This window comes from Mizuhopecten yessoensis, unplaced genomic scaffold, assembly GCF_002113885.1.
Source record: "Mizuhopecten yessoensis strain PY_sf001 unplaced genomic scaffold, ASM211388v2 scaffold357, whole genome shotgun sequence".
Taxonomy (NCBI): Eukaryota; Metazoa; Mollusca; class Bivalvia; order Pectinida; family Pectinidae; genus Mizuhopecten; species Mizuhopecten yessoensis.
Genome location: NW_018403506.1, coordinates 324,317 through 341,069, shown reverse-complemented (window position 1 = coordinate 341,069; position 16,753 = coordinate 324,317). Strand labels below are relative to the sequence as shown.

General features: G+C 35.0%; 2 protein-coding genes across 5 annotated transcripts in view; one reads left to right on the top strand and one right to left on the bottom strand.

The window, feature by feature from the left end:
- The window catches only part of LOC110446600 (RUN and FYVE domain-containing protein 2-like), a 64,460-nt gene that overhangs the window by 17,250 nt on the left and 30,457 nt on the right, over positions 1-16,753 (bottom strand). The window lies entirely within an intron of this gene.
- Positions 8,008-12,078, top strand: LOC110446625 (prepro-gonadotropin-releasing hormone-like protein). The gene is made up of 4 exons (XM_021491876.1): positions 8,008-8,081; positions 10,928-11,122; positions 11,366-11,431; positions 11,646-12,078. The coding sequence occupies exons 2-4, from the start codon at positions 10,931-10,933 to the stop codon at positions 11,697-11,699; spliced, it is 312 nt and encodes a 103-aa protein (XP_021347551.1). The 5' UTR covers positions 8,008-8,081; positions 10,928-10,930; the 3' UTR covers positions 11,700-12,078.

Below are 16,753 nucleotides of genomic sequence, written 5' to 3'. Positions count from 1 at the left end.
TGAGTCTGGAGAAGAAGATTTTTGAAATATTGGATAATTTTCCCTTTGGGGCCCCGCCCTGGCCCCAGGGGTGGGGGTAGGAATCCCAATTTTACAATTTTGAAGCCTCATCTACCAAGGATGATTCTGACCAAGTTTGAAAAAAATCCATCCACTGGTTCTTGAGAAGAAGTTGAAAATGTAAAAGTTTACGCACGACGCACGACGGACGACGGACGACGACGGACGAAAAGCGATTGGAATAGGTCACTTGAGCAAAGCTCAGGTGACCTAAAAATTAACGTAACGCACAAACAGATGACTGCAAATTTGGTAATAAATATAGTATGCCAAAAATTAATTATATGCATCATTCAGATGTTTCGTCCTTCTAGGGCTCCACGGCGATGCTAGGAGCCAAAAGGTTGGAAATCCGAATTGCCTAAAGTACTGTTAACGTAAACTAATCGTCATGTTGGTGTGTATGATAGTGCACAGGAGTATGAGACTAAGGTGGGGCATTCGGAGAGATGGAAGTGGTCGCCAAGATGACCCCCATACATTTTTACATCCGAACGAATAGAACTCATGTGCGCTATCCAATGCACTACCATACATCTCTTTCTAACGAGGTATACACTTACTACTTATATAAATTTATGAACAAAAATGACATTCGACGGAATAACGCGCGTTCAATTTAAACGAATATTGGAAAATATTAACAGATTTTTATATCACATTATATACAAGAGTATCCATCTATAAATTTAAAATGTAAATAATTTGTTTGGTTTGTTTTGTTTGTGTTTGGTTAACGTCCTCGGGTCATATAATGTAATGTCTTACGCGGACAGATGTATAGGTAGACAACGCAGAAAAGACAGAAAAAAGACATATCACAAGTCTTGCCATTGGAACAGGAGATCAATTTTGGTCTCTTTAATGTCATCTAGATAGAAGACACCCCCCCCCCCCACAGGCAATTTTGCTCGGGGACCTTGCACATAGATCGGCTCTGACGACATGTAAGAATGTTACAAAAACGGATTACATTACGAAATATAACGTGATCTCCTAACATGATTGTGATTGATTTGTCATGTTTATCTGTTTACTACAAACCATGTATAGAGATTTAAATTAGAGTTAGACTTTCTGTACTCGAACATCGATAAGTCTAAATCACCCCTCCTTCTCCCTGGCATCACAACACAGGTTCACCTAGTAAATAAACATGATATAATACTAAACACAAGCATTTACATCTGTTCTTAATATTGTTTGTTATATTTCTTTGGTTTTAACTTAAACACGTGTAACATTTTACACGTTATTAACAAGTGGCCCAGAGAGTCTATCACCTGGACATTTAGCAAGTGTGGCAAAATAATCTTTCATAGAGTAACATTACAAATATTTCCTTATTTCAGTATCTGTTTCTCAATACAAAACAACATTCTACCATAATGTTAGATTTTTGGGTCCCAAAAGCATGTCATAGCAAATTTGGCTGAAAGACAAACAAGTTGTGAGGAGTGGATTCTTTTAAGATTAAACACCTTTTTTGGGCATTTGTCATCAGTCCGCAAGGGAGTTTAACTCTTCCAATATAAAACAATTATGAATTCCAAGGACCTTTTATTTGTATTCTTCAAGGTTGGAGGCCTTCACCGTTTCGATTTAATGCTTAAGGTAAGGTAGTTCAAATGTAAGGGGGCGGAATCGAAGGCCAATCCTGGTTACAGAAATGTTTTCATTATTTCCATACCTAGCAAATAACTCTCTCACAGTAGTATTTAGAACGAACTGTCAACGGAAGAACATAAAGGCAATTTTTTATCGAACGTCAAGGCAGCGGCAAATAAGGATGCAACTAAACCAACAGGGAGAGGCAAACGCGATACACATCGTTTATACTGATAACTATGTGAAAGAACTAATCTACGAAATAGATATCACAATTAAAATGTCTTACAGTATATTCTCTTTTGGCAATTTTGCCGTGAAAACCACGTGTATGCATTTTTATTTGAATGTTAACTCATTCACCCCTGACATTCCATAATGAACTATTCCAACATTTGAATTGGAAGAGTTCAAATGTGTCTTCAGGGGTGAATGAGTTAAAAAATGTCATCGATGTATTCAATGTTATGACAATGGACTCCTTAAATATGAAAATTAGAAACCGTTTTACCGGAAGGAGGAACGCCTAAAATATTACCGTTACAATGGATTGTACGTCAGTTTCTATACAACGTTAATGTAGCGCATGTAAGTTACGTTTACAGGATTTTAGGTCGAATCGCTGTCAGTTCGTTTTGATAGTCTGAGATGCGAAAAAAAATCTACTTTGGAAGTTTCCACGTGTGACTTTATCATACACACAAACGCGTCGTTTTTGCTTCAGCAATTGCCTGACAATACATTGGAATCTGTATTAACAGATCATTATTGGGAACTCTAAAATGTTTTCAAATTGCACATGTGGTCTTTTCAAAAAATAACCAACCTCGGGAAGCCCAAAATGTGGTCTCTTTACATACAGAATTTCTCTTAACCGAGGTAGTCGCTTGAGCAGGATTGGCAAGCATTTCTTTTTTACGAAACTACCTATGGACAAATAGGACATGTAGCGCTTATCTGATTTGCTTATTGTCGAAACTGTGAAACAAACTTCTTTGTTTTAATGCTTGTGCAATTCGTGGTAACGACATATCCCCATAAGGTATAGGGTACCAATATATTCACAAAAGGTGTTTATATGTGACGTTTCGATGACTAGTACGGTATGTGCTCCGTCACCTTCTTCAGACAAATGACCAGTGAAGCGTATGTACACAAAGGTGTAAAATGTGTACGAAATGTCCACAAATCGATGTCGATTCGGCTACGCTGTAAACGTGTGTACAATTAGGTGCTATGTATATACCGAAATATGGTACACTGAAAACCATTGAAGACTATCAGTGTTTTAAATATTTGAGTATTATCTCTTCTCTATAAAAGAAAAACCAACAGGAGTTTTTCCTGGTTTAAAATAGTTTCGCTGTCTTACTTTTTCATAGACCTTTCGACCGTTACTTTGACACCCATTTTGATGCTGTTTATTTCTAATTCCTGGACAAAAACAAAGGTATAGTGAGGGTTTTGAATTGGAAATGTCCTGAGCGCGATTCCTGTATTTTTCTGTTTACTTTTTATTTCTACTTTCATATTTTTTATACAATGTAACTATAACGTATTACACAATAGCAGCAATAGTAGTAATACTAGTTGAGCTTGTTGGTTCCCTTGTACAAAAATGCATTCACACGATGTTTATCAACAACTTCGTTACTTGATATTTGTTTCTCGTTGGTGAAGGTAATTCTTAAGAAATCGTCCCTGTTATACATACATGACATGTGTGACATTGAAAACGACTGCGAGAAAAAGGGCATAAAAGGAAAAAGTAGTACCTGTCATGTCGATAAGTCGCATTCCAGGCTGTCCAACAGACACATTAAACCAACTAGTTGGAAATATCGTATGTCATAATTAAAACAAAAGGTGATTCGGAAAACCCTTAGAAAACCGTAAAAAAACCACTTGTTTAACTTAACACAGTAATTCATATATTCAAAAAAAAGAAACAATCTATTTATTTTTGGCATGTTTTTGTTCCCTGTAACGATCCCTGTCCCACTGCACTGTATTTGTTTCGCATATACAGTATCTTTCCCTTAAATTTCGTTTTGGAAGGAACTGTAGTACATTTGATTTGGGGCAGTGCACTTCCGTTGAACAGATAGTTCAATCGGCTAGCGTAATAGTATAAGAATCTGAAGAGTCCAGGGTTCGAATCCCGGCCTAGACCCGCTAAAATTTTATACAAGAACCCTGTTGTTGATAGTATGTTTTTTTATTTTATCTTAGTGCTTTTTCATAAAAGTCCGGCATGGTATGTGTTTTGTTTCTTTAATGGTTTATTAATGTTACAGACACGACCAAACAAACTATTTCCAATGCATATTTACATTTTTGGCAGTAGTACGCGGATCCGTGAAATGCCTCTGATATCGGTTTATACAAATTAATCATAATTCATAAGCAGGTTTCTTTCATTTTAATTTTGAGTGAAAAACACTGTTTATTCAGAAGATTTAGCCTGGATGTTGTCATTTCTCTTACAATACATGCTTCTATTTGAATTAGTGAAGGAAATCCGTACTTCATTGTTGCATACATGTCTGCTTCACTTTTATAACCAACACTACAACTTGATTAAATTTAGTCTAAATAGTTTCGGTTAAACATTATCAAATTTTCTTCAATCCTAAGCTAGACTTATAGATCCATAAAAAGTCCCTGAAAAACGCTAGTAAATGTGGCTCTTCTCATTTTATAATGATGGTTGATATCCACGAAGCTCCTATGGCGATGCCCATTAAAATATCTAGGTATCATTTTGGTACTTCTGTGTCATGTTGTAATATAACTTTTAACCTAAAATTCAGATGAAAGATGGATTTCTTAGATTGACGTACGTAGGTGTACGATGAAAACGTCTCCGTACGTACAATAAAACTGACGACATTTTATTTGTGTCGAGTGTGTAACAAAATATGCTCACCTTCCTATACTTTTCCAATTTAAACTTTTATCATCAGCCTATTTGCGACATAGGAATGCTTTCAAGAGTTGTTTTAGTACTTTGATTGTTTGAAGGAGAATATTGAAATACTGTTACAAAGTTGTGAAGTGCATTTATCATTAAACCCTGATCAAATGTGATATGAATTGCTGTTTTAGTAAGACCAACAATTATGTCTTAGTAGTAACGGTGATAATTATTTTTATGTACATCTATTTGCTGTGATACTACTTTGTCTTTTTACTAACCAATTTTACTAACAGAGGACCCAATGGAAGATTAGCTTTGCTAAGCAGGTTTTGTATCCTCAATAAATAAAGTTTATTATTATTATTATTATTATAACAGCGACAAATTATAAATAGCCGAGTAAGTTGTAAGGATTGTCTTAACAACTTCCTCTTTTAACGCTTATTGTTAATTTTACTATGGCTCATTAATATTCCTAAAATTTCGAACTTTTAATACTGTTACCTGCTTTTCTTTATGGCGATTTTATTGAACGCATCATTTCTAGAACCTTAAAATTGCTTACACAGAATGCATTCCAAGCAATACTGTATCAGGCTTTGACAAAATTATTACGTCAGTCGGTGAATTATTGAGAAAACTACCTCATTATAACCCATATAAGGTAACTCATTAAATATAATGATAGGATTTAGCAACGGAGCTACCATCAGCAAAATTGTACTCTTTCAGCACCTATCGAAGAAGATACATGTACAAATTTAAGCTAAATCATAATATATATCTTCAACTTGTTTGAGGCCGCATATGAAATCTTACTCAAAATGCAATCATAAAATGCTATTAGACTCAGTGTCAAGAATGAATGAATAATTGATGGTTGACCACTCCAGTCGACCAGTCATCTACCACGTCGATAATACGGACTGATTGAGGGTCCCTCGGACATGCAGTTATGACCGTGGTGTGGGTAGTCACTGACGAACAGCAGCTGGAAAACGAATGTCCTCGGGCTGACTGAGATGTAACAAGGTAATTGTCGGCGTTATACATAAATATGTCCCAAGATACTTACACTGATTGAGCTGATGCGTCATTCTTGGTCATTTCAAGATTTTGTATTTGAACGTCGAAAACAAGACCAATAGATACACTATATGGAACAAACATTTTGTTCAGAAACCTGACCAAGGTTTTTCGCTCTAACCAAAAATTCCATCCAAGATAACAAAAAACAAGAGGCCGAAGGGCCTTAGCGGTCACCTGAGTTATATCATAGGTACTAGTAGCTTTATTTTATTGTGTAGATGTGATGTGGAAATCAGCATGTAAACTATGTGAAATACAATACTTGTCATGTCATCAAAGGATAAGAATTTGAAAATATTTGTAAATGTTCCCTTTGGGGCCCCGCTCTAACCCTCTGGGGATAGGGCAGGAATTCCAAGTTTACAATGTGATACCGTCATCCACCAAAGATGATTCTGACCAAGTAAAAATAATTTCCAACAGAAAATTGTCAAAATATACCCAAAAGTGTTGTTTCCCTATATAAACTATAGTAAACTTTACCCCCTCCCCAAGGGAGAACGGATAGCTCGGGGGTCCTGAAATTTACAATTTAAATAAAGCCCCTGATGATCTTTCCATCCATGCAGAGAAAATGACTGTAATACCTCTGAGTCTGGAGAAGAAGATTTTTGAAATATTGGTTAATTTTCCCTTTTGGGCCCCGCCCTGGCCCCTAGGGTTGGGGTAGGAATCCCAATTTTACAATTTAAAACCATCTTCCTCCTCCAAGGATGATTCTGACCAAGTAAAAATAATTTCCAACAGAAAATTGTCAAAATATACCCAAAAGTGTTGTTTCCCTATATAAACTATAGTAAACTTTACCCCCTCCCCAAGGGAGAACGGATAGCTCGGGGGTCCTGAAATTTACAATTTAAATAAAGCCCCTGATGATCTTTCCATCCATGCAGAGAAAATGACTGTAATACCTCTGAGTCTGGAGAAGAAGATTTTTGAAATATTGGTTAATTTTCCCTTTTGGGCCCCGCCCTGGCCGCTAGGGTTGGGGTAGGAATCCCAATTTTACAATTTGGTAGCCTTATCTACCAAAGATAATTCTGACCAAGTTTGAAAAAATTCCATCCACTGGTTCTTGAGAAGAAGTTGATAATGTAAAAAATGGACGCACGACGCACGAATCAAGACGGACGACGGACGACGAACGACGACGGACGGAAAGTGATTGGAATAGGTCACTTGAGCAAAGCTCACGTGACCTAAAAAGAGCATTATTAAAGCACTTCTTGAGATATAGCGGTAGAGTACTTAAGATATCGAAAGTAAATATGGCTGCCTGACGTCCATCTTAATTCTGCGATTAGACTCAAAATGGCATTCAAACATGACGACTTAAACAGTCAAATTTCAAGACAGCAGTCAGGTGGCCATATTGTACATAATCATTCTCAAAATTAAACCTGCGCAACTAAGGATCACGCAAAACCAGTTTATGAAAGTTTATGAAGTACTTCTTTAAAAATAGCAATAACAAACTTTACTTTTCAATATTCAAGACGGCGGCATTGTGACATTTTTTCCCAATCAGTCGCTAAATATAACATAATAAAAAATTACGGACCAAGTTGTTTGATTCTTAAGATATAGCGACAACAAGTCTTGTTCAAGGGCGAACGACAGACGGACCACCGGCAACATTTAATGCTTTTACCGATGTAAAATGTCTTCTAAACCCAAAATTACTTCAAATATGAAACGTTAAAGTATTAATGTCCAGTCATCATTTGTAACAAACAAGAAAAGATATTACAGAAATGATTATATACATTGTAAGTACGAGAGTGCTGATGAAGTTTTGCTTTATAACATGCATTAAGATGATTTGAACACGGTGTTTATGGCATTAAGAAGTTATCTTCGACGATATGATATCACGTATATGACATAACAAATAGAAGGATTTCTTTAAAAGGGCAATTTTTGAAAAAATACAGTGTTATTAACAACAGGAGACCTTTTCTGTTAAAATTGAAGTTTCTTAAAAGCACTTGATTTTCACTAAATTTCAGTTTATTAATAACATCCGCCCAATCAGTGTAATACAAATTTAACATGGAGACGCTTAAAATTGGGAAAAAACAGCTATCACACAAATAAGCGTAATTACCCACTAGCCCAAACATATACGGGGGAGTAGAATTGTAAAGCGCTATAATCATACCTTCGTGTATATAGACCAAAAATCACTCCCTGTTTAATCTAGCCAAAAGCTTCAGTAGTTGGCACTTTCATTTCCCATAACTATACATCATTGTTCTGAGCAGGTGCTCTGCTCTGTCTTCCAGGATTGCGTCAGCACTATAAAATGTTCAGGACTGTGCTATTCTGCCATTGTCTCAGAAGTACGAAGGAACAGGAGGGCTGAGTGAACAACAGGGAGCACACATACCCGCCACTGAGTAAGGTAAGTGCTAGTATTCACTCTACTAGGACGAAAAGGTTAGCAACGGTTATCCTAATACGAAACTAGATTTGTTGGTCCGTCCAGATAAGAAATTTAGAAATCTTTTATTTAAATAATGTTTATTTGTAAATATTTCATAAAACTTCATAAAACTATTTTCGAGACTTATGCTAATATATTCGGCTTATTTCAGATCGGTAAAACAGAAAACGTAATATTGAACTGTATTTCAAATAACTTTAAGTAATCAATCCAACATTTACATCATTCGAAGCAGTGTGGATGGTGTCTCAACTATCATTAACATAGAAAAAGTACAACTTTCGAAGTTTAAAACCTTGTTATTTGAAATATCATTATGAATTGGTCAAAATGTATCTAAATATAGTAACGTATATATTTCGTGTTCATTCTTGTGTAGTTATCGCTAAGCAAAGTTAAGCAATTTTGATTAGAAACTCATTTAAAAGTTAGAAAATTGAAGTAATACATCGGTGCGGAACATTTAAACATTTGCATTAATGCATTGATAAACTTCAAATGTTATGCTGCACGATAATGGTTTATCGTGTATTGCAATATGTTTATTTTTCATTCTTTGTGTAGTAAACAACTCTTTATGGTAAACCTAGAAAATAATATCAGGATAAGTGTTTTGTCTGCTCTTTCATATACATTTCACAAAATCGTATGTTACTAAGTCGTTTATTTTGGTCAAGTGCTGCATTGCCGTAAAATTTTATGATTTTTTGGCCGTTAAATCCATGTAATGTACTTTTCCATATTCTATCATTAAACCATTTACATTTGTAAATAATTATAATTAATGATGAGTTCTAGATGACAGTTAAAGCTATCAAGTAAATGAAATATTAATAAGAGAAAAATTACCAATAAAACTGTTTAAAAATATAATCATTTTAAAGGAAGAATTTTATATCATACACAGAGAATGTATTTGGTTTTGATTACAGTATATATTCACTGTCTTTTGCTATGGTCACAATGCAATTTAAACAATGCATATCGTAATAAAATTGGCGGTAAGGTAAATTGAAATATGATCATACTCGGAAATCGCACTATAATACAAAAGATTACAGTGTTGCTATGATAGCGATGCCGCTGTCCGTTTGTTGAAAAAGCAATCACTGATCACACAAGGTAGCATTGTATACCCTAGATTGGTAACCAGATCAGAAAGAATACACAACGATCGTGTTGCACCCTTGTTACATAACAAATGACACTTTGTGTTGATTTCCTTTAAAATCAGCGAAGATATGCAGGCTTACACAAAAGGAGAACGAGGAGGATATGTGTATGCAGTTGTGATTGATGATAAAAGTAATATTGGGACAAACGGAGTGCGCATGAATTGATATCTTTATTGATACACTTCGGCAGTCTGAAAGTGCCGACCAGCGTAACGGCTTATACTTCATTCCTATAATTCATCTATAACATAGATAGACAATGTTTCCTTGTCATTGTTTTAAGTATTACAGTGTTTGATGTTTGTAAAAGCGGTAGTGCAAAAGGTGTGGCTGATCAAGGAATCTAATGCGATACTCTGATAGAGTTTACTCTACCAGTGTCAGTGTCAGTGTGCAGGTTGTGCAGTTGTTATCGAACCGTTTCCGTTTACCTTGTGTTCGTTAGAAGTACCCTGTAAGTGAGACGCAACAGATACACACAAATATTTATATCTTAATGAAATATATTGACAATTATCGATGATAAACGAAGAAATGTTACAAACAAAATGTTGCAAGTTAAATTCAGATAATGAGAACGAAAGTAATCATTTGACTTCATTTTATTGTGCATATTGTCGTCGAATGCGGATATTTTCAATATGTCATTTTTCAATATGTCATTAAATCAAAGTAAGACATTATTTTATTTTATCTTTTTCATTATTTCCCCTTAAAGATGTATTTACAATCTTGATGTCTTCTGCGAGAAACGAGGAACAAATGTCCGCTTCTTGATAAAATTTTGTGAAATAGAAAAAAATAAATAAAAATGCTGGCATTTGCGTATGTGTATTTAAGGCCAGCGCTCAAAGGTCACACCAAGTTTAAACTACCACGCAGCTGATTTAAAGGGGTGTGTTCAGTCTAGTTTCCTAAATATACCAGGCTGGTCATCGATGTAATCAACGTCCACGTGATCTGTTTAACGACTAACCTTAAGTGTCCAATGGAGACAAACAATTACCATAATGTCATCAAATGTGCCAGCAATTATACAGGATCGGGACTAACCTGATGATTAGGGTCAGCTGCCAGAAGTACAGCTGTACCATCAGCCTCGGATAGTAGTCAACTCCGTTGTCAATTTACATACGGTAACTTGAAACACGGATCGTTAACGGTGTGTGTTGCTTATTACACGTTTGCAATTAAGTTAATATATACATATATAAACATTAAAAAATATTTCAAATTCATTCAAAGAGGTAAGGACCAACATATACACCATTTAAATCAATAAAAAAACACTTACAGTCTATCAAATATGATTTAAACTGTAGAATTCATCACTCAAGAATGAAGTCTGCTGTGTTCTACGATTTTGGATATCCTACATTGATGCACTTGTGTACACACACGTTGTAGTCATTCAGAAGAAGAAAAAACTATGATTTTTTACCTTAGGCTTCCCGCTTCCGAAATGCTGTATTAAAATATGTTTTACATAACAGGTGCGACAATAGCCAATAGATATAAATCAAACTTGAAAATCTTCAAGAGTTTCGGTATTTGAACAGGACCTGCTAATATCAATCCTGAACAAATTTGTTTTATCTGTTAATTTGTTTTCTTCTTTTTTCTCTCCAGAAAATGTCATCCTACACACAGATCCTAGTGGCGCAATTATTGCTGGCCGGTTTATTAGTAGCCGTGGTGTCGGGACAAAATTTCCATTACAGTAATGGCTGGCAACCAGGCAAACGAGCGCCTATGATGACCTCTGGTACACAATTGTGCAGCTTCAGACCTCATATAAAAGCCTTACTCCTTTGGATTATTGAAGTAAGATATGATTTAGTATAAAAGGTTTTCAAAAACGATGAGATTTGATAGATGAATGTAAAACGAACATATGTGATCGTACCTTTGTAATCAGATTGTTTTCATCATTGTCATGGATTTAACGAATTTGATACTGCTTCACAAGTACAATACTGTTTCAAGAAACGCTTTATATGAATATTTCATCTTTAAATTGCATTACAGAAATTTCTTTCTGATGATTCTTTCTTTCATTTTATCCAGGATGAAGTTAAAAGGATTAAATCTTGCGGTAGCTCGGGATATGATGACATCATCAACCTTTTACAAGTACGTATTTTGATATTAAATATACCTTCAAATAGTGTACCAATGCATAAAATTTGATAAATGAAATGTTCTGTTCATGTCTTTCATATCAAATTATGAGACATGATATGGCTAGTAATTATCTATCGGCCGTATTCACCGATTTCACTTTCAGGAAACAAATATGTTATTAACGAAATATATATCTGATTTCGTATATTTTTCCTTTCTTCAGTCAAAGCAAAGCGGACTCCCCTTGTCATCTGGCATGCCAAGTGACTCACAGTAAAAAGATGGATGGTTGAACTGAACAAAACATAAAAACGGCCCAGTCGACTTACAAGCGCACAATACTGTTTAAAAAGACAACATCTTAAGATGCCAATTTTCTCAAAAGGACAAAAAAAGTGGATAAGCTGTGCTGTTCGAGTCAGGAGCAAGAGTTAGACATGTTTAAACTTAGAGAAATGTTGTTTCTAAAGCATTCTCGGGAAAATATACGCACAAACTGACGACATAACAACTGTCTGCAACGGCCGAGAAATATAACATCGAAGACTGATCAATCTGTTCCAATCTTTAACAAACGCTTGTATGTTATAACGACAGATCTAAAACATATGTCAACGTGTCTTATATGCATTCCTAAACTAATAAAAATAGATTGAGTCTCATCAGCTGTTCTTGTCTTTTATTTCGTCTATTTTTTAGAAACAGTTTATTAAAAAGGAATTGTGGAAGTTTTATCTATTTCATGCTGTAGTCATGGTATCTGTTTCAACATTCAATTATAAACAGGTTAACACTGTAGAAATATCTTGTGAACAGGAATGAAAGGGACAGTCTCAATTCTTTACAAATAACATACATTCATCAGCCGGCGTGTAAACCATCCCCAACAACAAAATGTGTAGAGTTTATAATTAAGGGATGCTCAGTTTTGGTTATATTAATGGCCTGAACAATCACGTGCAACAGAAACCCCGTCATATCATGCTTTTCTAACACAGATAGGTTAACGAAATCCGATTTTTGTAATTTGTTGTTGGTAACATTATTTTTATATAGCGAACTATGCCTGCAAGTTTTATTTGCAAAAACCTAAAAACGCGAGTGAGAGGAAACTATTTCGACGCTTAAAGTAAATATATATGTAATTAATAGTCGCAAAATAATTTACAGTATTTGATTCCAGGAGTGAAATTTCTAACGTCCGGCTGAGGAAATAAAGCGTTACTTAGAAATGTACATACAACAATTATCACACAAATGATTCTTCACGTCCGCTTGTTTAATACAAAATAAGTTTTCGCGATTTTGACCCAAAATTAGAAAATTGAATTTACACGGATTATAATTTCGCGATCTGGACATTTGAAGGAACTATTTTTCCGCGGTGTTTTAGCACAGCGACGAAACACTCGGTATATAAAGTCAAATAATCAAATGATTAGGCTTTATGACAGCATACTACATGTTAGTAATAGCATGTAAGTGTATTTTGATCGCCAACAAAACTGTTAGATGTGTGATGTAACCTATTTTCACACATCATTACTCGTTATGTATTTGAATCATCATAATCACGTGTGCGCTATTTCATGACCCCTGTCTTATTATTCTGCGGATCATATCATCGCGTGATGTTATTGACCCGTGAAATCGTCCCCACGAAAATATCCTGCTATATTTTCCAAGATAAAATTGCCAGGAAATGACGTTATGTGAATGTTGTCAGTTCAAATACTACAACCAGTAAACTACAATGTATATCGTTTCTTCAGTAAGGTAACACATGCTCTAACATGACACCAAATATTTGCCGACAATGAAACTGTCACTGAAGATAAATTGGATTCCGATGTAAATTGTTAAGGGGTATTTCGGGGTAGAGAATTTTTTATTGAGAAATATCGCTGAAGGCTAACAATACATATTGTCGGCTGTGACAATTTTTGTACGTGAAACCGTTTCCTCATATATTTTAACTTCTTGTGATGTGTAAGAAGCAAATAGATTAAATGCATTTGACTGTTTTTGCCATTGCAATTATATACAAAAATAGTATATGTGTGATCGATGCAATCCAAATGAACAATTTAACTCAAAGATTGACTTAACCGCACTTTCGACCATCTTGATGAACTGAAGATTGGCGCACTTGTAGCCCTATTCTGTTACTTATATTGAAATAATGACAATGCTATTTTAACGATTCTAGATTGCTCTTCGTTGATTCGACGATCACTTAATCTCAAACATATCTTACAAATTTAAAAGCGAAAGAATAAAGGTAAAGTTTTCTTCCAAAAAAGAAAAAGAATTAACCACCGCAAAAAGTACCCGCTATATACAGTAAGACAACGGTCCTATAGAGAGAAAACGATGAACGCTTACAATCCTTCTCTTCGTTTGACAACTTTCTGTCAAGAATACACACTACAGCAAATATACAAATACACAATGTATGCATTCTTTTACATGAGGGTTAATGTTAAATTTTCTGATAGATAAAAAAAACACCACAGATGGTGGTTTAATTTGCAAGCACGGGACAATTGGAGATTTAATAATATTTCGTGATGGTCCACAACAAAAGTTGAACGAAACTGTTCAACTGAGAAGAACATTAGATAATTATATATATTAATTCAATTACGAAGTCGTGGTAGAGTACGATTTATTAAGTTGATGTTAAACTGTTTATCAAACTGTCTTCTTGGATTTCTTTCAAGTGTTCAGTTATGTCAAATATATACGCTATACATGGAATTTGCATGACGCACAGCTGATAAGCTATTGCGGACTTCGTTGAAGTATAGTCTTTAAGCGTCAACCCTGATGGCAAATACGCATGTAAGCCAAAGAGTCTACCATAGAGGCTCGAAATATGGGAGAAAGATATTTTGTGAAGTCAGATTGGAAACTACATGATATCACGTCACCTTTGATTGAAACCTTCGTTGATTGACAAAAGACATCATATCCAACGACACATGTGAGGTTGCGGTTTCTCATCGTTGAGGTTTGCATATTGGAAATTGAAATTGAAATCAAAGTTTGGTTGACAAAAAAGTTCATTATTCGTATATTTAAGATTATTAACTGCACATGGTCCCAGTGATTATTTTGCAGCAGTTGCTTCAGCGTTTTACTTTACTTTTAATGGATTTTTAAATAACATCACGATCTACATAATCTCCTTCCAATAACGTGCAAATCAAGCGTTCTGAATTAAGCACCAAACGTAGTAATTATGAAACACTTCCAACAGTCAAACTGATACTCGAGATAGATTCAATATACAATAACAAAAAGTCTGACGATGAAGTTGAAAAAATGAGATTGCGGACTGTAAACAAAATCAAATCTTGTCTAATAACAACTCAATAATTTAGTTTCACCTCCCCTTACTTTTACAGGTCTTGAAAAATAATTTTCGTTTAAATTTATAGTCTTTTTTCTATATTCATATAAAAGCGATGTGGGTCTGTTTCAGGGATAAAGACGTTATGAAATTATTCAAAGCACTTATGCACTCACTTCTGTTGGAATCATTATCCACGAAATATTTGAACTTGTATGCCTATCCATACTAATTTTCTTTACATATATCAAGTAAGCTGGAAAATATCCTGGTAAAATCGACCTTTTCGTACGTTCATATGACGAACTGCAACCTCATACTTCACACCTATTACTTACTATCACAAATTCCTTCCAATATACCATAACAGCAGTGGTCAGTGCACTGTTCAGGTTTTGTTTTGCATTTAGATATTATTTAAGATTTTCTTGATCTACTCTTCACATAATCGACACATCCGTAACATTTTCCAAGATCTGCAACTTCAGCGTTGAAAACGTGAAAGCTCATATATGCAATCTGACACCATGACACGTACAGCAGAAAACACCTGAACTTTCAAGATTACTGGAATCACCTCCAGTTTTTTCTGTGGGGGTTGTAATAGGTCTCTCCTAAATTGTTCTTGCTGTCTTATCGACTTTGCGTCCCTTTTTTACCCTTGAATGCCCCGATGTTTTTTCGAATAATAAAAATCGCTTATTCCACTTAACATACCTACAATCTGTAATTGTTAATATGACTCTATTCAATGGTGATCATCTTTGAGAAGAACAAGTAATGTCGCTTTCTAGATTTTTGCATGAGCTTTCAGTAATAAAACAACTACCAGACCAGCAGAGGATTTAAATTCATCTTTTTCAATTAATATTTTTTTCAGGACAATATCTGCAAAATATGGCGTATATGTGACTGATCTAATAAAGTGGGAAACAACATTGTAGTGTCGGTGTAATTTGCAGCGTCGTTAAAAAACACTGCATTTAGTGTAGGCCATTATGATTATTTAGAATACATACATGTATAATAAATTGCAATGCTAACAGAAACTAGAAATGTCAGAATGACATGAAAGTCACCCCATCATTCTGTATGATAATTTTCCGATAAATCATTGACCAAGCTACAACGGATATATTTCCACCTGTCAATCAAAATGGTTAACAATGACCAGGTGTAAATACATACATGCTGTTTAGGTAGCCATGCAACACATGGAATTAATAAGAAAGCATGTTCAAATATAACATTAGTGTTGACTGACACCTCGAATACGGGGAGATCTGCGCGCTGACACAGTCACCTGGCATGGGCAGAACAGGTATTAACATTAATTAGAGAATAACTATGTTGTTTTCACAACAATAAGTTTCAGAAAAGATTCAATCTTTTATACGAATAAATCTTTTACTTTTTTTGTTGATATGAAAAACACTTTTCCAAGTAGTTTTCTGATCGTCTGCAAATCCGACTGAATCGGTCATCGATATCGGCAGAATGTGTACGCTTAAAAGCAGTCACTCAAACAGGTTCGACGAGGACCGCCAACAGCCGAATTCACGAGACATGAAGAACATGAAACAATTGTGATTTCGGCATCTCCTTAGAAATAAAAAGATCGGAATGAATTACGCTGTTTTGAACCCATTAATGTTTATTTTTCAAATCATTATCGGTTCAATTCGCATGGATTGATTGCGTCACATTGTAAATTCCTGCCGGTTAATAGTATCACGCGACCTTGACTCTTTACGGTACACAAACTCGCTAACTTCGCCACTTTATCCATGTCGTTTTGACACATTCCTATTGTCAAGATTGAAGAGTTCATCATGATTTTACCCAAGAGCGACATTTTAACCACTGAGTGATAAATGCGATGCAATTTTTCGTTATTTTCGTGTTTATTTATCCGATTCTATCGTATAATATGACTTAAACTTGCAACTTTTCGTAATTGTTAAATTGGCAATGCA